This window comes from Ahaetulla prasina, chromosome 1 (assembly GCF_028640845.1).
Source record: "Ahaetulla prasina isolate Xishuangbanna chromosome 1, ASM2864084v1, whole genome shotgun sequence".
Classification (NCBI taxonomy): Eukaryota; Metazoa; Chordata; class Lepidosauria; order Squamata; family Colubridae; genus Ahaetulla; species Ahaetulla prasina.
Genome location: NC_080539.1, coordinates 245059411 through 245082600, shown reverse-complemented (window position 1 = coordinate 245082600; position 23190 = coordinate 245059411). Strand labels below are relative to the sequence as shown.

General features: G+C 37.5%; 1 protein-coding gene and 1 long non-coding RNA gene across 2 annotated transcripts in view; one reads left to right on the top strand and one right to left on the bottom strand.

Annotated features, from left to right (window-relative positions):
* The window catches only part of KALRN (kalirin RhoGEF kinase), a 545114-nt gene that overhangs the window by 404909 nt on the left and 117015 nt on the right, over nucleotides 1–23190 (top strand). Inside the window, exons 16-24 of the mRNA XM_058195145.1 lie at nucleotides 3775–3894; nucleotides 6996–7214; nucleotides 9130–9279; nucleotides 10909–11023; nucleotides 12937–13052; nucleotides 16554–16676; nucleotides 19753–19935; nucleotides 21165–21283; nucleotides 22472–22538. Coding sequence (XP_058051128.1) covers nucleotides 3775–3894; nucleotides 6996–7214; nucleotides 9130–9279; nucleotides 10909–11023; nucleotides 12937–13052; nucleotides 16554–16676; nucleotides 19753–19935; nucleotides 21165–21283; nucleotides 22472–22538 — 1212 coding nt within the window. The remainder of the gene's footprint in view (nucleotides 1–3774; nucleotides 3895–6995; nucleotides 7215–9129; nucleotides 9280–10908; nucleotides 11024–12936; nucleotides 13053–16553; nucleotides 16677–19752; nucleotides 19936–21164; nucleotides 21284–22471; nucleotides 22539–23190) is intronic.
* The window catches only part of LOC131204204 (uncharacterized), a 48208-nt gene continuing 36577 nt past the window's right edge, over nucleotides 11560–23190 (bottom strand). The window contains exons 3-4 of the long non-coding RNA XR_009156551.1: nucleotides 12878–13099; nucleotides 11560–11762 (exon numbers count right to left, since the gene is read on the bottom strand). This is a non-coding gene — a long non-coding RNA (uncharacterized LOC131204204). The remainder of the gene's footprint in view (nucleotides 11763–12877; nucleotides 13100–23190) is intronic.

Here is a 23190-nt window from a genome sequence, read left to right as displayed (position 1 = left end):
TTATCAGTAACTTATGAGTCATATTCACTCCACAAAGAAACACAATTACCTCACAGCTTAATCAGCGCCATTTTTTCTCCACGTCGGCAGAGAAGAAGAAAAAAAAAACCAGCTTGAACTTCAAAACAAAGTCCTTTTTTTGTTTTCTATAATATAAACAAGCTATTAATTTCCTCTCAAAAGAAAAATAATAAAAAAAAATTATCCACCTAATAAAATCTTCTTCAGCCAGTCAGTCCAGCACAAAAGATCGATCTCTTCAATTAAAATTCTTCTCATTAGCAAATTCAGTCTTTGATATTCCTTAGCCTCAGCATTTAACACAGAACACGATAATTATAATAAGGAAAGCAAAAGACAGCAGTTTATTCCAAACTCATCGTGTCTGCCAGTTCGGTCATTCCACGCAGTAAAAACTCCTTAATTCAAGCAGTTTCAAATGACCTACCAGTTTTAAATTCAGTCTGCTGGGCTATTAACACTTCCACTTCATGATTTATTAACTTTCATCCATAACGGTGCATTCCAAACAGCATTAATCCTCATAAATCTTCATTATTAAGCCCTGTGAAGTGAAGGAAAGGTCCTTACCCCACCACGGTCATGGCCACGCCCCCACGGTCATGGCCACGCCCACAACTAATTTTTAAAGGTCCCTTTTTACATGTTCCAATTTTGTTTTTACATCCATTTAGGAATGTGTCCTCTCTATCATGTTTTTATCTCTAATACTCTTCTCATTTTTAAAGGTTATCTATGTAATAATTTCTCAATGAATATTATATTTTAATATTAATTTTAATTATATCATACCAATAGCCAAAAGAGCAGAGTAAGTAGCATCGGTTTAGAAGTGAACATTTAACCCTAGTTCAAGAGAGTACCTGTGTAATGATACATGGGAATGCCTAGAATGATCAGATAAAAGGCAGAGGAAGGGGGAGCCTCCATAACAGGCAGAAAAAGAAACTTAGAAAGGATCTCTTCCTATTTTAGCAAACTCTAAAAAGAGATAGTGGAAGATTTGTACTTTCAGACTTGCAAGATTCTCTTAATGGAGCCTTACAATAAAGTAGAATTAGCTCACCTGGTCTGTTTCCTTTCTGGTCTATCTGGGAAGGCTGACAACCTGTGATTCATTAATTTCTTTAAAAGTATTTATGAGCCTTCTTCATTCAGATACTTTTCAGGAAGTCTGTGGCAAGATCTTATTTGCTCAGATCCATATTTTAAAAGTCAATGGCTTATTAACTTGTGAATTATTGCAGCAATAGCTTTCCTTGGAAGCAGCTGAATTTAAATATATCATGGCCCTGTCATACTGTGGTAGGTATTGGCTAAATTTGGCTTCCTGAAGAATGAGTCATAAGTAACATCATTTAGTAAAATTGGAACCTGTATTGATTTTGGCTTGCTATTCATTTTCAGTAGAGAGCCAAGTGTACTTTACTTTCACTTTGGAACAGTCGAGGCAACAAATTGTCCTAAATTTATTACCAAGTAACTCTTTCTCTTAGAAGCCAAGGAAAAGTAGATTGCCACCAAACAGTTCATAGTGCTAACCCTACTTAACTTTAGCTAATGCACTACAAATTCTGGAGCATTCTAGAATGCTGACATATGGTTGCGCTTCAGGACAATGGAAATTCTAAATTGTTGTTTTCCCACTATTCTCATTTAATAAAGTTTTCCGTTTTCTTCTATGTACTCTATAACTTTCAATGCCAAGGTAGTAAATTTAGAGTTAGAAAAGGCACTGCAAATCTTTAGAATATCACAAGATAAATGATTGATTTTTCACAGTTCTTTTATGCTAAAGAACTGAAAGAAAATAATTATTATGATGATATTGACAAAATAACTGCAGGAGTTAGAACACTTATAAAATATTTCCAGGGTATATAAATACTTATAAGGGTTACTTAAGTTTACTTAGTGAATTTGAGGCAGAAGGCTCAAATTGAGGTGTAGACAGCAAGATTTGGAGAAGGTGAGGTTTTGTCTCCCTTGGGGAAGATACAAAACATGCCAGCTCTTGAGATCCAGGTGGGCCAAAATCTCCCTCTTGTTAAGATTGAGGAGGAGCTGGTTCCTCCCATCCAGATCTTCACAGCTTCCAGTCTGACTGGAGGAGGAGAAGGAAGAAGAGTTGTTCTTGGGGAGGTGGCAGATCAACCTCTGGCGGGGTCCAGCACAAGCTCTGAAGACACGTGCTTGGCTGGTGGCAGTTCAGGGAGGTGAGGTAGGGCGCTGAGTTGTCCCCACATCCAGTTATTCCACGTGACCCATCCATGCCCACCTGGCTGCGCTGAGTCATCCGTGCAGAGTCATCTGCACCGATCCGTTCATGCCCATTGCTCTGTGCCCATCTGGCCATGTGCACCCATTGCACCAACCCAGCCACACTCACCTGGCTGTGCCCACCCATCCATGCCGAACTGGCTGCTGTGAGTCATCTCATTCCGCCAGACTTATTTGGTCTGGCCCAGGGACATAATACTACTCAGTTGGATTTCAAAGAGAGTTTGCCATCTGTGCTGAAGTCTAACTACCTGGTTCAACTGAGGCTGTAGTCGCTGCTTGAAAGATGGAATGGAATATGTTTGGGCGGACTCTTGCTGCTTGTGGATTGCAGAGGAAACCTCCCCCATACTTTTTGAAGGAGTTCTTAGAGGTGAAGTGTCAAAAAAGATATCTAGATGTAAAATAAAAGATTGTCTCAGGATGAGTAAGACCCTTTGTTAGGCATTACTCTGTAGCAATAATAGTTCAATAGTTAGATGTACCTATTAATTAATTTCCCTGCTCTTACTTCATCTATAGATGGATTTTGGATGAGTATCAAATAATAGTTGAATTTTATTTTGTGAAACAATAAATTTTTACAAGCATGAAAACAATAAATGAAAAGAAAGTTGATGGCTATCTTGTTTATAGCCATGTCAAATATTTCAAGGAGCTACAAACAAATGTATCTCAAAAATGGAAACATTTTTCAGGAAAAAAGTTGCATGAAACAAACTACATAACATTGCCAAGTCTGGTGCCTTTGTCTCTTTTAGATAACATACAATTTGAAGAGCTTGTTAAGTAAATTTAACAAGCTGTAAATCATATAGCTCATATATTTCTATTTATTTTTGATCCAATATATTCAGTAAAAATTGTGTAATGTACATATTATAGATATTTAATGAAGGACTATTTGTACATTATTTACAGTATTTCATATTTTTTGTTTATTTCAAAGTTTTTGTTTTGTTTCTTTGTAACACAGGGCACTAAGTTATTTTATCTCATTGGATTAGATCCAAAGTAATCAGATCAAACCAAATTTTTATTATGGTCATAGACTCGCATAGAGATCCAGAATAAGTTAGCTATACTTAGTCTACATCAAAACCAATGCTTTTTATTTAATTATAATTAATTTTCCAAACTAAATCTAATCAGAACTAAATGCATCATCCAATGCACAGTATCTCTCATGGGGCAAGGTCAAATGGTGAAAAAGGTCTGAAGGCCTGAATCTTGAAGAGCGAGATTCCAGAAAAATCAACTTTGTTATTTTCATCATACCTCCAGTTTGGATATTGTCTCACCCTCCTCATCTACCTCAAAATGTGATTGCAGATACAGATTCAAGAATTATTAGTAAAGTAGATTAGTGTGATATCTGGATGCTGGTGACACTTCAATCCACTCTGCAACTCAACCCCAGCTATTTCATGAAGTTAAAAAAAATTATCTCAAAATGTCTGTTTTTCCTGCTAGGTCCTTGGCTGGATCCGTAATGGAGAATCAATGCTCAACGCCAGTCTTGTCAATGCAAGTTCCTTGTCAGAGGCTGAGCAGCTCCAGAGAGAGCATGAGCAGTTTCAGCTGGCCATAGAGGTAATGTTTACTGTGCACGTTGACTTTTCTTATGCAAACTGAAGATGAGGCTAACCTTCTTGCCCCAGATAAAATAATAAATCAATAGATACCTGATTGCCACTTAAGATGTGTGTAATCTGATGCAGTCAAGACAAACGTGGTTTCTGTATAAAAATGTGTATGAATATTGTTCACCAAATAGCAAAAGTTACAGTAGTCCATATACAAATTAATACCAGAAAAATCTATCTCTAGGAAAGTACAGTAAATAAAAGGAAAGGATTGCTTTTGCTCTTAATCTCCTTCATTGTATTGCAGTAGTGTCTATTTATTTTTCTGGGGATCCTCAGTATATCTAAGTCCCAATGTTTACTTTATGACTTATTTAAATGAGGGGACTAGTTCAATTTATGGTATTTTACAAGATTGTATTGGGGGGGGGAAATTAGTTTTTATGGGAACAGCTGCAATTCGTTTATTTCTTATCTATCTCACTGCACTTTCAAGAAGCTTAGGGGACTATGGATAGCAGATTTTTTTTTTTAACTCCAAAATAATCAGATGAGATAGGTCAGACAAGAGACAGTGATTGGCCCAACTAAGAGGATCACTTCAGTTTTAATTTGTTAAACCACTGAGGATGCACAATATACATTAGATGAGAAGATGAGTTACTGTATTGCAAAGTTAGCGTACGTGTGTATTTTAGGAATAACAGCTGGGATTTGCATCACATTTTACTCCCTGTAAATATTATATTCCCCAAGTGTTGGTTTAAGGATTAAGTTGTGGATAATTAGGGATTGCTTAGGGATTAATTTTGTTATAGGAAATATATATATATATATATATATATATATATATATATATATATATATATATATATATATATATATATATATATATATATAGTACCTACATATAGTACATATATATATGTAGGTCTTTGGTTATTCGGGTTTTCTCCCGCGTAAAATTGGAAGTGTCTTGGCGACGTTTCGATGAAGGTCATCTTCAGGCTTCAGCTTCGTGCTTCTGGGAGCAATGTGTGATTGCAGCTGTGTCTTCCTTTTTAACTGCTAGTGGGGGTTTGAACTGATTGGGTGGGAGCTTGGCTGTGCTCTGATTGGATGGGGGTTTTTTTGTGCTCTGATTGGCTGGGAGTGTATCCTGTTTGGGTGGGGGCTTGGTTGTGCTCAGATTAGTCTGAGTTGCAGGGGGATTTGAGCTGGTGAGCTGCATTGCTGTTGTTTGGCTTCATGTTTGTGGTCGTGCTACATCTTCATAGTGGGTGTCAGTCTGCTGCATGTATGGATTGGAGGGGTTTGAAATGGCTAATGTTGCAGCTGCAGTCTGGCTTCTGGTCCTTGGTCGTGCTTCATGATCAGTGTGGGTTTGGGTCTGCTTTCTGGGTGGATGTGTAGTGGTGACATCCTGTGTGGACCTCGTGAGTGTGGGTCTGGTGTCATTCCTCGTGTTAGGGACTCGTTTGTCAATAAGGGTAGGTTTCCAAATGGCTGGTAGGCGGGAGGTATCATCTCGTTTGTTCATGCTGTGTGGGCATTTTTCTATCTCGATGGCTTCTCTGATTATTCTGTTGTTAAAGTGTTCAGTTTTGGCGATAGTTCTGATCTTTTTAAAGTCAATATCGTGTCCTGTGGCTTTAAGATGTTGGACCAGGGAAGAAGTTGGTTCCTCTTTTCTGACTGAGTTCTTGTGTTCTTCAATGCGTGCACTTATTCTTCTGTTGGTTTGTCCGATGTATGTTGTGGGGCAGGCGGTGCATGGGATTTCATATACTCCTTGATTTTCTAACTCAATTTTGTCTTTGGGGTTTCTTAGGATGGTGGATATTTTTCGGTTTGTGCAGAATGCTGTCTTGATGTTGTGTTTGTGGAGGATCTTGCTGATTCTGTCTGTGGTGCCTTTTATATATGGGAGGAGGGCAAAAGCACAAAGCCTCGAGAAGCTTCTCGAGAAGCACAAAGCCTCGAGAAGCTTCTCGAGAAGCACAAAGCCTCGAGAAGCTTCTCGAGAAGCACAAAGCCGAAGACACCAGCCTGAAGATGATGAGTGAGACCTCGTCGAAACGTCACCAAGATACTCTCAACCTTACACGGGAAAAGACCTGAAAATGCCAAGACCTACATCCATCCATCCATCCATCCATCTATCTATCTATCTATCTATCTATCTATCTATCTATCTATCTATCTATCTATGGAAGGGGATCCATTGAGGATATTCTTTATCATTCAGTACATCTTGGCAGCATTAGTAAAGCACATCTTTGGAACAAGATATTTATTTCCTATTTGTATAGCTTGCTATATTTCAAGGATGCTTAATCTTGATGCCAACTACGAATCCCTCCTCCCCAATGAAATGTGGTTATTCATGCTGCCAAGAGTAGAGGGGTAGCAGTTTAAATATTAAAGATTAAAGATCAGGTGTTTGATATCGCAGCATGTTACTCACTACAAAGTAAAGAAAGTCTAGCTGGTATATTGGGCGTTTTCTTTGCAAATCCTTTAATCTTCCCCTCTTAAACCCTTCTGTTTATCCGGGTTGCAAATAAAAACTGATGGTCTTTAAGCATTTTTTTTTTTAATCGCCAGCAATTATTGCAGTGATAGGACTTCTTTCCATGTGTAAGCTTTACATAAGCTACGAAATTGCTTCTCAGATTCAGAGGTTCAATTGTTCGAGATGATCCTGCTGTAGTTTAAAAAAATGTGTTTAGACTAGAATACACACATTACTCAAATCTGTTTTTAAAATGAATATGGGTTTTCATACCTTAGGCTAATAATAACGATGCAGAAACAAAATAAAATCTAAAGAATTGTTCAGCAAACACACCAGGTTAAATGTCAGCATCCTTTTTTACTTAAATGCTTACATTTTGGGCTGTTTTACCCAAAATTGGGATGTAAATCTAGAATTATCAATAATATCAGTAAATACCCTTGCACGAATACGCAGAATGTTTACTGTTTCAGAACGCTCATTCTAAAAAATTGTTTCATTCTCTCATCTTTTCATGCTCACACCTCACCTCTTTATACCATTTGCTTGGCACATCTGTACAACTCTCTCTTTCCTCCCCACATACACAGTCCCTCTTTCATGCCACTTCCTTGCAGAAGACGCACCAGAGTGCCCTCCAGGTACAGCAGAAGGCAGAGGTGTTACTGCAGGCTGGCCATTACGATGCTGATGCCATCCGGGAATGTGCGGAAAAAGTGGCCTTACATTGGCAGCAGCTCATGCTAAAGATGGAGGACCGGCTGAAACTGGTTAACGCCTCTGTTGCTTTCTATAAAACTTCAGAGCAGGTGAGAGGAACAAAGGCCTCCTTCATTCTCAATACCAATGGTCTTCAGTTTGTTTGCAGTCGTTCAACTAGTGTGTGAAATGACCATTAGATAAAGACATAATTGCTACCATGTATAATTGCTACTGATTATTCAGTAAGATAGAGTGAGCAGCCATAGTGAATGAATTGCACATAGTGTTGCTGTCTTTGTTTGTCTAGGCATCTATAAACAACAGTGTTCACTGACGTTTATATTTGGTAACCCTAATGAGCATAAAAGATTTCGCTATACTACCTTAGTGTAATTAAAAGGTTACCTATTGGGAACGTGATGAATGTGGCAAAATTGTTTTAAAGCACTCCCAAGGAATGAGCTTAACATTTCATTTTTCATGTAGTTAAACTTTAAATCTTTGGTCGATCAAATGACAATATTTTTTGTATCTTGTGTATTAAATATGCTGTTCAATTGCTCGACATACATCATAGTTAATAGTTACAAAGCTATTACCAATATACAATGCAATATATAAGCAATACAGAATAAATGGACAAGTAGGTCAGTGTATGTATATACACATATACACAGTATTACACAGTCTTGTTAATATGATGTTTTTTAATAGTTTGTGTTCCTACCTAGTTTTTCTCAGTCTAGACCATGGGTGTCAAACTGGATTTCTTCAAGGGCCAGATCAGCATTGTAGTTTTCCGCTGTGAGGTGGGGGGGGGGGAAGAGACAGGATGGACACCTCCTGCAGCATCCTGCCAGCAAAAATGGGGTGCGTGGAGGCCTTGCGAGGCCCATGCCTCATTTTTGGCCTCCCGGGCCTCCTGCAGGACTCTCCTGACCAAAAAGGGGCTGCAGGAAGGTCTTGTGAGGCCCCCACATCAGTGGTAAAATGTAAAATTTGTTACTACCGGTTCTTTGGGTGTGTTGGTGGGGGGGTAATGTGACTGGGTGGGCATGGCCACCTTTTTTTTTTTTTAGTTTTAAGAGCATTTTTTCTACAACCTCTTTGGCTGAAGGGGTTGTAAAAAAATGCTTTTAAAAGCCTCTGACGATCAAGCAACTCAGTTGGGATCATCAGAGCCTTTTAAAAGCATTTTTTACAACCTCTTCAGCCAAAGAGTTTGTAGAAAAATGCTTTTAAAAGGCTCTGACGATCCCAGCTGAGCCGCGCGATCATCAGAGGCTTTTTTTTAACTTTTAAAAGCATTTTTTCAGCTGAAGAAAAAATGCTTTTAAAAGTAAAAAAAAACCCTCTAATGATCACGTGGCTCAGCTGGGCATGTGGGGGGCAGGGATTTTTGCTACTGATTCTCTGAACCACCTACCACCATCGCTACCAGATCGGGTGATCCGGTCTGAACTGGGAGCATTTCCACCCCACGTGGCCCATTTTCTACCTCCCTGGCCTCCTGAAGCACTCTGCCGGCCAAAAACGGGCCATGCTGGGGCCTTGTGAGGCCTCCACATGGCCTGTTTTAGGCCAGCAGCGTGCCATAGGAAGCCGGGGAGGCCGAAAACAGGCCGTGCGGACACCACTACCACCCAGCCTGTTTTGGCCCACAGAGGCACCACAGGCACCATTGATATTTCCAGGCCAACCCCATGGACCAGATTTAAGCGCCTCTTGAGTTTGACAACCCTGGTCTAGCAACTATTCAGTTGCTTAGTATTACAGGTTCGATTACTCCTTATCATGGGGCCATAGTGGATGGGGATGATGCTGTCTAATATATTTGTAGAGGTTCAAATGGGGGAAAGTCTGCCTCCTCTCAACTTCCTGTATGATGAATTTCCTGTAATATCTGTGAATCAGACCTATATTTTTGGTCAGCTGATAGGTTCATGCTTTTAATGGTAAATTGTTTCTGGTTTTAAAGATAACTTTGATAACTTCACAATTGTATTCTGGCTTATGCCCAAGGTGTGCAGTGTGCTGGAGAGTTTGGAGCAAGAATATCGAAGAGACGAAGACTGGTGTGGAGGTCGGGATAAGCTGGGACCATCTTCTGAGATAGATCATGTTATCCCCTTAATCAGCAAACATCTGGAACAGAAGGAAGCCTTTCTTAAGGTCCAGTCTATTTCCCCTGTTTTTAGCAAACTGATTTTTTTTTTCATTTGTTCTGATTGCAGGAGTAAGTTAGGTACTAACTTGGATGGAAATCTGAGGGAACATAAATTATGTTCTTTCTTTGATCTACTGTGTTTTGTGGGACAGAGGTATCTTTCATCTTATTTTATAATAAGAGCCATAAGCCATAATGCTTATATATATATGTATGTATATATATGTATATATACATATTATATATGTATATAATATTATATATTATATATCCACAAATTGCTTTTTCTCTTCTTTTCTTCTTCTTCTTCTTCTTCTTCTTCTTTTTTTTTTTTTGGAGTGGGGAGGAAAGGTAATCAAGAGACGTTTGCTTCTCTGATAAATATTAAGCTAAGATGGCAATTACCTTGAAAGTAAAATCAAGCTACAGAGCAGAAGAGCAATTGAAACCTCTTAAGTTTTTTTCTTCTCCTTTTTTTAAAGATGTACTTATGTTGAGAGGTTAAAGAATTTAAATCAGATCCTTTTCTTTTGTCAAGATGTCCCTCTCTCCAAATTCTCATTTCCTCAGCTTGGACCACCTCCAGCTACACTAGTTGTTCAGAGGCTTGTGCATTGAAGTCAGGGCCACTATTAGTCTAAGTAGGTCTTAAGCTGTATGTATTCTTGATGGAGGAAATGACTGGCTTTCCTTCCTAATGCCACATAATGCTCATAGGTATGTTTTGAAAGAACTCATAACTCTTTTTTTTAAAGTAACAACATACAGATGAGACAATTATATAACTTTGAAGGACCAACTTCCTGAAGAAATAGATTTGCAGCTTCTAGAGTTAAAATCCTGCTTGGGACATTAGTGCTGTTATTTCTCTTGGAAATCGATCAGTGATTCTATGCAATATTTTCCCTCATATCATCCACTCCACCACTCGCAACAAAATACCTTATGCCACCAGTCTTGAAATTTTGGGCTTAGAAAATTTAGAACTACGCTGCCTTCAGTATGACCTAAGCATAGCTCATAAAATCATCTGCTACAATGTCCTACCTGTCAATGACTACTTCAGTTTCAACCACAACAATACACGAGCACACAATAGATACAAGCTTAAGGTAAACCGCATCAAACTCAACTGCAGAAAATATGACTTGAGCAACAGAGTGGTCAATGCCTGGAATGCACTATCTGACTCTGTGATTTCATCCCAAAACCCCCAAAACTTTAACCTTAAACTGTCTACTGTTGACTTCATCCCATTCCTAAGAGGTCTGTAAGGGGTGTGCATAAGAGCACCAGCGTGCCTACTGTCCCTGTCCAAATAGTTCCTTTAATTGTATTCATTTTATGTATTCAATTCATGCTTATGCTTGTATATATATTATCTAATACGTACTCGACAAATAAATAAATAAATCATCCCCAAAACGATGGTTGTGTCTGACCCATTGTGTCTGACCGGAGTCTGAAGACCTCTCATGTTTTCTCATGCACATCAACATTCTTCAGAGGTCAAAAGGGAAAATAAAGCTCAAGTCACAGTTCAAAAGGTTCCTTAATGGTTTTATTCTTCCAATTTGCTTGTCAAAATTGTAACTCTCATGCTGGGTCTTGGGGGTGTTATTTGTTGCCCACAGGCCTGCACACTAGCACGCAGGAATGCAGAAGTGTTTCTCAAGTACATTCATCGAAACAACGTCAGCATGCCAGGAGTAGTGAGCCATACCAGGGGGCCTGAGCAGCAAGTGAAAGGTCAGTGAACTTCACATTAAGCGAATCACATCTTAGCTTTTAGACATATTGTATACCATGCACTCACTGCTTCTGTTTATACTCTTCTCGGGTAAGGATGGATTACATAAGAGCAGAAATGCATGCACTTACAAGCTTTGGGGCCCAAACCAAATATGATCAGATGCCCCAAGGAGTTGCAAAATATGTTGTTCGCAGCTCGGAAATCAGGGAAATGGTTCTATTGTATAGATTAGGAATAATCTAACTAATCAACCTCCTACCTGATTATTACATCTAGGGCTATTTAAAAAATATGAATGTCTGCAATTCATTCTGTTACACTGACCTTGAGGACTAAATCTGTAATCCTTAAAAAGGTTTACAAATCTAATATTCCCTTCATTACAAGGGTTCTAGGTAAAGGCCAAAGGGCTGTCTTCAGAACATGGTTTATTATTTCTAAAAGTTTTCACACAGATCACAGTAGGGTTTCTAAATCCTAAAGTAAAAATGCAAAAAAAGAGAGAGAGAGAGATTTTTCATTTCTGATAGGATTACTTTTAAAGCTACAAAGATAAAGGGCATATCATGTTACTACAGTAATCACTATGTAGTTTAGGAATGAGTGTTCCAAACATTTGTGTATTTATTCACATTTAAGAGGTTGAAAATGTAAAACTGACACGCTTAAATATTTCTTCGTTGGCTGAGTTTTTCAGTAATACTAGAAATGTACAGTACATGTTTGCATGCCTATCTGTGGGGGGAAAAGTAACAATTACTCATATTCAAACAGATAATTAAAATAAAAAAGTTAGAAATAGCAAGAAAGACTTTTATAATATTACATGGGAACATGTACCTATAATTTACATTAGACATGTATTTGGGGCACCCATCGTGTTTCTATTTTGAATTAAATAAACCTTCCTGATATCTATTTATTTATTCAATTTCTATATAAATTTCTATTACATTTTTTCTATTAATAATCACTAATAGATATGAGGGCTTTGAAATATTTAAGAAGAGACAAGTAACAATCTACCAGATATGTTATTTTGTACCAGTCCCATAGAATTTGTAATATTAAAACTTGAATAGATTTTTTTCTTCGTCGATTTTGATTAATATCATTTTAAAACGTGGGAGATTAGGTGGGCTTTCTTTCTGCTGCACAATGGTCTTGGGCTACACTGGCACAACACTTCAGTAACATATGTTACGATCTTTAATATATGGATGCATTTGTCATTCATGGTCATGTGCTGAAAAAATCTTTGAATTTAAATCTTCCATCACCTTATAACATTTGAATTGATGATGATGACAGTAATGATCTAATATATTTAAAGAAATAGGATTGTTTCTAGTGGAAATTTAGGGACTTACAATGTCATGAGATGTATTTTTAGACTGTTATTTCAACAGATACCTGCATAGCAATATCCTCAGAGAAATATGATTTAATAGAACTGCTAAATTTAATGAAGAATGGTAAAAATATTTAAAGTAAAGGTACACTAAGAAAACATGGAGTGTATTTTATGTTACCTAGAGTAGCTGGGTGACTAAACTCTTAGTGTCTACATCGCTTGAGGTTTGTTTGGTCTGCGTGTGTGTGTATGTGTATTTTTAATTTGTTTCTGGGTTTTGAAAAGCACAGACTGAAGTGTTCTTCACTAGAGAATGTGTTCTGCTTTTACAAGAGTTCTGAGCTCACTGACGTTCATAAAAGCGTATTTAGTTGTTTGTGTTAACGGCTGTCCTTGCTTTGCTTTATTATTTTTTTAAAGTCTGATCTGAAGTGCTTAACTCTAGGGAACTTACATTCATAGGATAAAGTACAGGGTGGAATCAATAATTACTTACTTCTGGCTGTGCTTACCAAACCAGCTAAGGAAACAGTTCTTCTCTTTTTCCATCCATAGCCATTCTGAGTGAACTGCTGCAGAGGGAAAATCGTGTTCTTCACTTTTGGACGTTGAAGAAAAGGCGACTGGATCAGTGTCAGCAATACGTAGTCTTTGAGCGCAGTGCAAAGCAGGTAACTTGACAAAATGCTCTGCTTCTCTTCATTGTTTGGGGATCACACTAAATGTGAGGCAGTTTAATAGCAATAGCAATAGCAGTTAGACTTATGGTATATACTACTTCACAGTGCTTTACAGCCCTCTCTAAGTAGTTTATAGAGTCAATCTAAGTCCTCATTTTACCGACCTCAGAAGGATGGAAGGCTAAGTCAACCTTGAGCCTGGTAAGAATAAAACTGCCAAACTGCAGGCAGCCGGCAGGCAGCAGGCAGCAGAAGTAGCCTGCAATACTGCATTCTAACCACTTCGCCACCACGGCTCTTAATAGATTGACTGTGTGGAGAGAATTTATCTGTGATGCTTACTTTTTGTACTTAAGTCCTAAGTCCAGTCCTTGCTAACTGTAATCACTGGCAAAATTCAAGACAGAAAGAAACTAAAGCCAATTGGCCAATAGTTCAATTAAATATTAAAGCTAATAGATTCTGAACCAAAAACCATCCTTTTCATTTAATAAATCTACATTTCATGGGAGAACCTGATATTTTTGCACCTTATTTTATAGCTGAAGCTCTGCTAGCTTCATCACATGAAGAATTTTTTTTAAATGGAATAATGCAGTAAGAAGTCTGGCATAGCCTTTCCTACTGCACACATATCCCATTGATCTTTGAATTGCATCTTGAAAACATTGCAATATATTGGCATACAAACGAAATTTCACAAAACGATCTAGAAGAACATACATCTTAGTATACTCTCGGTTCCTGTTAATTGCACAGTTCTCTCCTGTTCTTAGCACTCATACAGGCTAGCAGGCAGTCAGCATAGACTGAATAACACAACAGTCATATCAGAAATACATTCTGTTTAAGTTTGCAGAATTCCATTTTGACTTTACTTATTTATTTGTTACGTTTATTTGCCACCTATCTCACTATTGGGCTTACAACAATAAAAAGGAAGAAATGAAAAGAAGTGAAAGACTTTGCCTAATTCAAGGCAATGAGCAATCATTGTAGTATAATACAGTCTGCATTCTATAAAAAGCTGTATATGAAGCCTTTCATAGCCTTCTGTTTGGAAGTGAGCCACCGAAGACTGCAATAGCAGTTCCTAGAAGCAGTAGAACTAGTCTCATTCTGGAACCTCCATCTAGGATCCTCTATTCTATCTATGCTGCCTGAGTAAAATGTGCTTCCCTTTGACTTGGAGGAGTGGTCTTTGCATTCTTCTTGTGAGCAAGAACTTTTCATGGAACATGTTGTGGTCTGCCAGCAGCCTGTGGAGCTGGCAGCAGAGTTGGACAGTGAGGAGGCTGGGGAGGAACATAGGCCAGTCCTGGAGTCTTGGAAAGGCTCGGACGAGGGCTCTGCGTCAGAGGCAGAGATGGGGTCAGGGCCATCTGGGAGTTATGTGCAGATTATGAAGCCTCCAGAGTCAGACATCAGAGAGGCAGAGGAACAGGAGGAGCCTGTTCCTAGTGCGCACAAGCGCAGAGCTGCCAGAAGGCAAAAGCAGCAAAAACAAACAAAAGGAACGATTCAGGAGTAAGGCCAGGAGATGATTAGCCTCTCCCATAAGGCTTAAAAGAGAAGCAAAGGCACTTGGGGCCTTTGCAGGAAAGCAATGGTGTTAACTCTGTTTCAAGTCAGCATCTCTGTGTGATTCTAGACTCTGTGGGGCTTTGCCAAGTAAGGTCTTTGGCAGCGTGTCAAAGGAGATAAAGATTGGTGATTATGCTGAAGGACTTCTCCCAAAGGACTTTTTTGCAACTAATTGGGACTCAGCTGGGAATGAACATAATTCTCAGCTGTTGCAATAAAAGAGGTTTTTGGGACTATTCGTGTGTTTTAATGACTCAGGAAGCCTAGGTCACAACAGAACATTACTTTTTATTTTATTTTTTATTTATTTTATTTTGTCACACAGTATATATAAGCATAAGCATGAAATTACTATACAATATATAAGCATATATATAAGTATGAGTATGTAATAACTATATTAATTGGATATAACGAAAGGAAACAATAGGACAGGAACAGTAGGCACACTTGTGCTCTTATGCACGCCCCTTACAGACCTCTTAGAAATGGGGTGAGGTCAATAGTAGACAGTTTTTGGTTGAAGCTTTGGGGATTTTGGGAAGAGACCACAGTGTCAGGTAGTTTATTCCAAGCATTAACAACTCTGTTACTGAAGTCATATTTTCTGCAATCAAGATTGGAGCGATTAACATTAAGCTTAAATCTATTGTGTGCTCGTGTATTGTTGCAATTGAAGCTGAAGTAGTCTTCAACAGGAAGGATATTTCAATAGATGATTTTATGAGTTAAACTCAGGTCATGTCGAAGGCGGCGTAGTTCTAAGTTTTCTGAACCCAGGATTTCAAGTCTGGTGGCATAAGGTATTTTGTTGTATTCAGAGGAGTGGAGAACTCTTCTTGTAAAATATTTCTGGACACGTTCAATTGTATTGATGTCAGAAATGTGGTGTGGGTTCCAGACAGTCGAGCTGTATTCAAGAATTGGTCTAGCAAATGTTTTATATGCTCTGGTTAGTAGTGTAGTGTTTTTGGAGAAGAAGCTACGCAAGATTAGGTTTACAACTCTTAAAGCCTTTTTGGCGATGTAGTTGCAGTGGGCTTTGGCACTTAGATCATTTGATATGAAAACTCCAAGGTCTTTAACAGAGTGGGGGTCATCTGTAAGGTAATATCCATCAAGCTTGTACTTAGTGTAGGTTCTTTTTTCCAATATGTAAGACTGAGCATTTGCTGGTTGAGATTTGGAGTTAGCTTGTATTGCGAAGGGTTTGGGGCATCTGAGTGACAGTTTGAGCTTTACCATAAGGAGAGTTCCCTCTCATTGAGGCAATTCATGATTAAAGAAGAGAGCTCAGACTAAAGGCACTCCATTGGGGAGGAAAATGGCAACTCACACGCCAGTATTGTGGCAGGAGAACCAAATGGACCTTCATACCTAGGACATAATAATGGAAAAGCAGCCTCAGTGAGCTATTGGGGAAAGTGTGCAGTGAGTTATTAAGAAAAAACAAAAGGCAAGTAATGAATATCACTGGTGGACACTTCAGGGACATTTCTCTGCTTTCTCTATAAAACCTTTTGGATGAATCTGTGTTTTGGTGGAAGGGAGAATTTTACTCTACGGTTGCTCTCCATGGTCCTAAAAGAAAACCAAAAATCCTTTTGTACTGTTGTACTGGCCATGGTGCTGAAATTATTTTTCTACCATCAGCTGTCTAACAGTAATTGCCTGAGCTATTGTCTAGAGCAGATAATGGCATCCTATACAGAGCACAACAGATTTTCTTACTTTTTAAATTTAATGCGAATGTTGCTCCTTAGTTGTGCTAGTATTTTCAGATATTTTGAACTTTAGGAACAGAGAAATATAATACCCCGTTCAGGATACATGGCCATATAATAAAATGTGTTAGTCTTATGGTATCATAAGGGTCTGGTTTTTTATGTATTTTTGCTCCACCTGTAGGCTTTGGATTGGATTCAGGAAACTGGAGAATATTATCTCTCTACTCACACTTCCCCTGGAGAATCAGCAGATGAAACGCACGAGCTTTTGAAAGAATATGGAGAATTCAAAGTACCTGCCAAGGTGAACTGTATTTATAATTTATAAACAATATGAAGTTTTATAATTAAGAAATCAATAAATATATGATTGTGGAAGGCGCTGCTGAGACAACTATCCAATGTGGGGGAGGGGGGATTGCTTGAGCAGCATAATAAACCATACCATGAATTTGTGCATATGAAAAGTTGAGTTTAATGCCCTTTACAGTTTATGACAATGTAAGTTGAAAGAGTGTGATATATTCATTTATAAGTGAAATAACTCATGGAATTAGTTTGATTTATATTATCTGATAGGAAACCCAGTTTAATATAATGGTTAAGGTGTCAAATTAGAAGCCGGAAGACCATGAGTTCTAGTCCTGCCTTTGATAAGAATTCATCTGGAAGGAGGCAATGGCAAACTTCGCTAAGAAAACTGTAGGGACTTGTCCAGAGAATGTATCTTGAGAATCAGATACAATTAAACAAAAGGAAAAAATCTGAAGATATAATATTATACTATTCATAAATATAAATATTTTATAGTTCTCATAATTCAGACACAATCTACATTATTTTAGACAATTGGACTGGTATCTAAACACCTCTGTAGACTAACCCAGTAAAGTTCTTAACGGTATGCTTTTAATATCTAAACACCATATTGCAATTCTAATAATGTTTTATTATTATTATTATTTTATTATTATTCTCTTTATTATTATTGTTTTATTATTATTATTCTCTTCAGTTCTAAAGCGATATAGGGGAGAAAAGGATTTGTTTGTATGTATGTTTGTTTATTTGTTTTAGGGAAACAATTTTAAGGTTCCTTAAGAGAAATGAGATTTAAATGTGGTGTACTTAGTGTGTTGGACTACAGATGTAGGTTAAAGTCCATCCTTAGCCATAGAAGTTTGGCCTATCTTTAGACTAGTCTCTCATCCCAGCTTATTTCAGTGTTGTTGTAATGGGAATAAAATCCTCACCTTGAGTACTACGAAAAGAGGTGGAATATGAACAAATAAACAAATGATAGTAGAACTAATTTTATAGTACTTTATAGCAATATATGGCTAGTCTTCACTTAACAATCATTCTTTTAATGATTGTTCGATGTTATGACGGAAACCCCCCCCAAAAGGTACCAATGATCCATGGTCACATGATCACATTTTGGGTGCTTGGCAACTGGCTCTCATGTATGGCTGTTTGTGATTTTCAATATTTTTTTCTGGTTTCTGGCAAAAGCACCCATTGGGTCTAAAGCATATGTTTAACAATGATACAGAAAAGGTTGTAAAATCAGGTGTGGACAATGATTTGCTGAGTCACCACTATGATTTATGACCATAATTCTGGACTCAGTTATGGTTGCAAGCCGAGGAGTACTTGTACATAACTGCTTTAAGACAGAATCTCTTTACATTCCAACTCTGTTCTTTGTTTTTTTTTTCAATCATGCTTCAGTTTCCCAACCAGCTCTGTTGCATCCAGTGGATACTTTATTAGAGCTTGGCTGAGAGGAAATGATTGGCTTAAAAGTCATATGATGAATTTCCATGGCTGCAAGTTAATTTGAGCATCTGCATCTCCCCAGTCTTATCCAATACCTACAGTAGTGGCCAAAATTGTGGAAACCTTTTGGGAAAAGGGTATTTTTGAGGTTTGATGGCTAATAACACCACCTTTTTTTTGGAATTTCAAGATAATCATATTCCACTGCTGGAATGGCCTTGGAATACCCCAAATCTTAACCCAATTGAAAATCTATGGAGCCAACTAAAGAAACTTGTTAGTCAGAAGTGACCCAGCAATAAAACCCAGTTAATAGAAGCAATCATGCAATCTTGGTTTCACATTATAACAGCTGCAGAACTAAAAGACTTGGTTCACTCCATGGGAAGATGTTGTAAGCCCATAATTCATGCTAAAGATTACCCAACTAAGTATTAACTGATGTGATAATTTTTGTATATCTCGTTTTTTCTATTGTGATAATTTTTGTACTGCATATCTCATTTTTTCTACATGTTTTACTTTTCTTCTTTATACTGTAACTGCTATTCTAATAGCAAATCCTTCATAAAAGTTATTGCATTACATTCTTGATTAAATTATCTTTCCATTGATATATAATTTTATGGTACTACTCAAAAAAAAGTGGTGTTATTAGCTAGTTTTAGAAAATACACTGTTCCCAAAAGGTTTCCACAATTTTGGCCACTACTTCTAGACTCTAAGGCTTAGACAGTACACCAAACTTGTTTTTATTTCTATTAAAAATAATGTAATCTTAAAGTCATTTCGGGAAAGTTTTTCATGCCAGTTATTTATTTTATATGTTGCCTGTTGCCACGTAAGAGCAGGACTGCTTATTTGTCAATTTCCAGGCATGATTTCCCATTCAGCAGTGTTTAAGAGAAATAAGTGAAAACATAAGAAGCTGTTCAGAGCTATTATTTTCTTTTCATCTTATTTTTAAAATGATTATCTCAGAATCAGACTGTTCAGTTATACAGAGGTTATTCCAGTGAGTGAGTATGAATATCAGTGGAAAATAATTATTTTGGAAAATAAATTTGTTTTTTTAACTACTATGTAGCTGACATTGCTGCATCGTATATTCAGTAAGAGTTACAGTGTATGCTAATTCAAAGTCTTTCCAGTGGCACAAGATGAAACATTTGATATATTTTTTTCCATTGCATCCCTTTGCTCCTCTTTCTTGGAAACCATTTTTGAGGGGCTGGAAAGACCTTTTGGAACAGCCAGGAAGTGATTATAGGCAGAGCAATTAGGCAAAAAAATCATGTGCCTCTCCTCATGTGGGTTCTGTTAATGCCAACAAAGTCTGTGAAATTAAACCCACCAGATCTATTTTATTCTTACTTTCTTGCCCCTGATGTCTGACACAGAACACACAGATTTAAAAACCTTTTGATGGAAAAAGCCGCAACCCACCTACACTCTGTCTCCCAAGATTTTAAGGACATTTTCACATGAGCAGCATTTGTGGAAAAAAAATACAAGGCCCAGATGGTTACTTTGTGAATTAAAACGGAACAGAATGTCCGTGAAAGATATGATAACCAAGAACAACTCTTTTCAAACAGCAAACCAAGGAGAAAGTGAAGCTTCTCATTCAGCTGGCCGATAGCTTTGTGGAGAAAGGACACACACACGCCACAGAAATTAGGAAATGGGTTACTACAGTTGACAAGTGCTATCGGGATTTTTCAATGAGAATGGGGAAGTACCGCTACACTTTGGAAAAAGCTCTTGGGATCAATACAGAGGTACTGTAAGTTGCATGTTTTTCTGGCATATCTTTATTAAGAAAGACGCCTGGATTTGGGATAGATGAAGATTGTTTCCCCTCCACCCTGTCCTGCTTTACTTTTGTGCAGCATGGAGATCTCCCAAAATAGATTTGGAAAGACAGCATTTGGCTCCACTGCAAGAATAGATAGATAGAATAGATAGCGTGAAGGTGATTTGGTTGATAGTTATAATGCTCCCAAAGATAAATACTATCTGATGACCCAAGTAGTTGTCCACTCATAAGTGTGGGAAGCATTGCAACCTTCAGAAGGTTGTTTAAGGCCTTTTCAGTTTAAGCTTCTAGCTGCAGATAACGTGCTTGATTGATTCCAGGGAATGAAATGGTTAAATTGCCGTGGGGTGCAATTCAGCCATTCTGCTGTACCCAGCAAGCAATAATCCCATAAATATATAAGTTAAGGGAGGGGAAAAAATGACTGAAAAGAGTTTTTCTCCCAAAGAAAACTTTGAAAAATCTTTATGACTTCACCATGAAAATTAACTTACAGACTAATTAAAACAGTTTGTTTGTGTGCGTGTATGATTCTTGTTTCCAGAAGCCACCTCCGCCGTGCTAGAGCTTCATTTAATCCGTTCGTCCCCAAATTTGCTTCTGAGCATGAGGGGAGGAAATAGCTGGTAGAGAAATATGGGATAGAAAGCTGTTGTAGAAATCGTAAAAAAAACAAAAACAAAAATGGTATTTAGTGTTTTTAACTGAGATCAGGCCACTGAATTGCAAATGACCAAGTCTATGCTTTGAATATCACTTTAACGAACGTAGGTAGGCTTGTTTCTACCATTGAGAAGATCAAATTGCATCTCTTTGGACCAATATTTTGGAAGAGGAAAACAAACAAACAAATCCCAGTCCCCACCCCACTCCCCCATCAGTGACCGTATGTGTTTAAGCAAAGAGGAAAGATTATTTTCATCACTTCAATTGTTTAAGAAGACCAACACAGTGGGAGGAAAAAGCTTCTCAGAATCATTCATCATCTACGACTTGTCAGATCTGATATGCCTTTAACTGTTTATTCATAAATATATTGGTGCATTTGGCCTTTTTGCACTGTGCAATACTTTCTTCCAGTGCTATTGTGTTCCTTTTGTCTCTTTCACTTTGTGAGTACATTTTTGCATTTATTTATTTGTTCACAAAGCATAATGATTTATTAAAGCTCCGTGTCACTGCATTTTTCAGGATAATAAAGACCTGGAGTTGGACATCATTCCGGCAAGTCTGTCTGATCGTGAAGTAAGGCTACGCGATGCCAGTCATGAAGCCAATGAAGAAAAGAGAAAGTCGGCCAGAAAAAAAGAGTAAGTGGTGAGAATCAGGTGCCTTAGTAATATATCAATTCGCAAGAAGCAACCGCTTCTCAGCATGTCAGCCAGCTCACCCAGATGTGAGGCAGCTAGAATATCATGTTCTGTACATTTGTACAGAATGTTATTCTGGCAAATGGCCAGAACAGAGATAGAAGAAGAACAACATGTAATCATGTGGATACAGAAAGTCTGGGATAAATCCAATCCAGATGATGATGATTATGTTGTTGTTATAGTGGTGCTTGTGGTTGTTATTGCATTTCAGAAAAGGGCACATCTATTTTGTTTTGGGAAATGACATGTTAAGCGCATATTTTGTTGCAGATGTGTTTGAAACAATAAAATATTTACAAGCATGTAGCAATTGCTATTGTGCTTGTTACGGAGGAAATCTCAGTATTCTAAGGGATTATTCATTGGGAACTAGCCAAGAAATTGTTTCTTGTTCAGTTTGATCTTCAATTTTCCCATGATCAGAAGGAGTATTGTTCCATGGTTTTTTGTAGCCTGTATTCATTTAATGGTTTAAAAAATAGTGATGCTGTTGGCAAGGAAGCAAAAAAGGCATTAGATCAAAATGTAGTGTGACAGAGCATTATGTTAGAAATTGTACTCTCTTTTGTTCTTTATATGTTCATTGGTTGGGAATTAAATTTTTTTTCTTCAATTTACCAAGTTAAATGCACAAACTGTATTACTTCAATGAGATTAACAACAGTGGTATTTCTTCTGGATTCCAGAAATTTTACAGTCTCTGGAATGTTAATTATTATGTAAATTTCATAGTAATGCCAAGATAACTACATTGCACAACAAATTCAAATGTATTCATACTCCAATATGTTCTAAATAGTGTGTTTGAATGTTAAAAGAAAATAGTAATCTATTAAAATCTGAGAACTCTCAATAAGAGAAAAAAATATCAGTGCAATTATACTGCAGAAATATTTAGCATCCATCATTCCAGATGCATATATATCTTCATCTTCTCTTGTGTTTTATTCATATATTTAAATATTATACCTCAGCTTATCTTTTCTAAAAAAGGCTTAAGGCAGTCTTTATAATTCTTCTCTCAGAAACGTTATCAGCACAATTATGAGACAGGCAAAATTGAAAAATTGTATTGCGTCTCTATGCTTGTTCTATATATTTATGCAAAATCATTTCTCCTTGTAGGTTCATCATGGCTGAACTGCTTCAGACAGAGAAGGCCTACGTTAGGGACCTGCATGAATGTTTAGAGGTATGGAGTCTTGCAAGAATAAATACAATGTTTTATATAAAGTGCGTATGGTGTAATGATTTGTTGTATACAGTATACCAACGATTTGAAAAATAATGATTTTTATTTCAGTGGTAGTGTACAGATTGTTGGCCATTATAGCAAATGTGACTTAAGTGAAAAAGGGAAAAATCTGGTTTATTCCTTCTGCTTTAGGGTGGTAAATTAGTAGTTTTTTCTGTCTCCACCTATTTTTAAAAGGACACCTCACCTGACATCCACCCTCTCATGGTGTGTGTGTGTGTGTGTGTGTGTGTGTGTGTGTGTGTGTGTGTGTGTGTAGTGGGGGTGGGGGTGAAAGAAATATGGCTGTCACAGCCTGTACTGAACAATTGAAATGTCAAAATGTGACATGTCCATATTGCTACTTCCTGATCATATCATTCCGCCACCCTCCTTCCTACAACCTTGGCAGATAGACTGTTCTTACACAAGAAATGTAATGCGAGTTTATTGAAAAAAGGAAGTGATAAATGTTGTTATTTTTTTTAAACCAACTTTTTTAAATTCCAAAGGAAGATAAAATACAAATTAATGAAAAGACATTAACAAATGAAGGGATTGGAGTGGAAAAAAGTTAAGAAGTGACAAGAGAAAAGAAAGAAAACAAAAA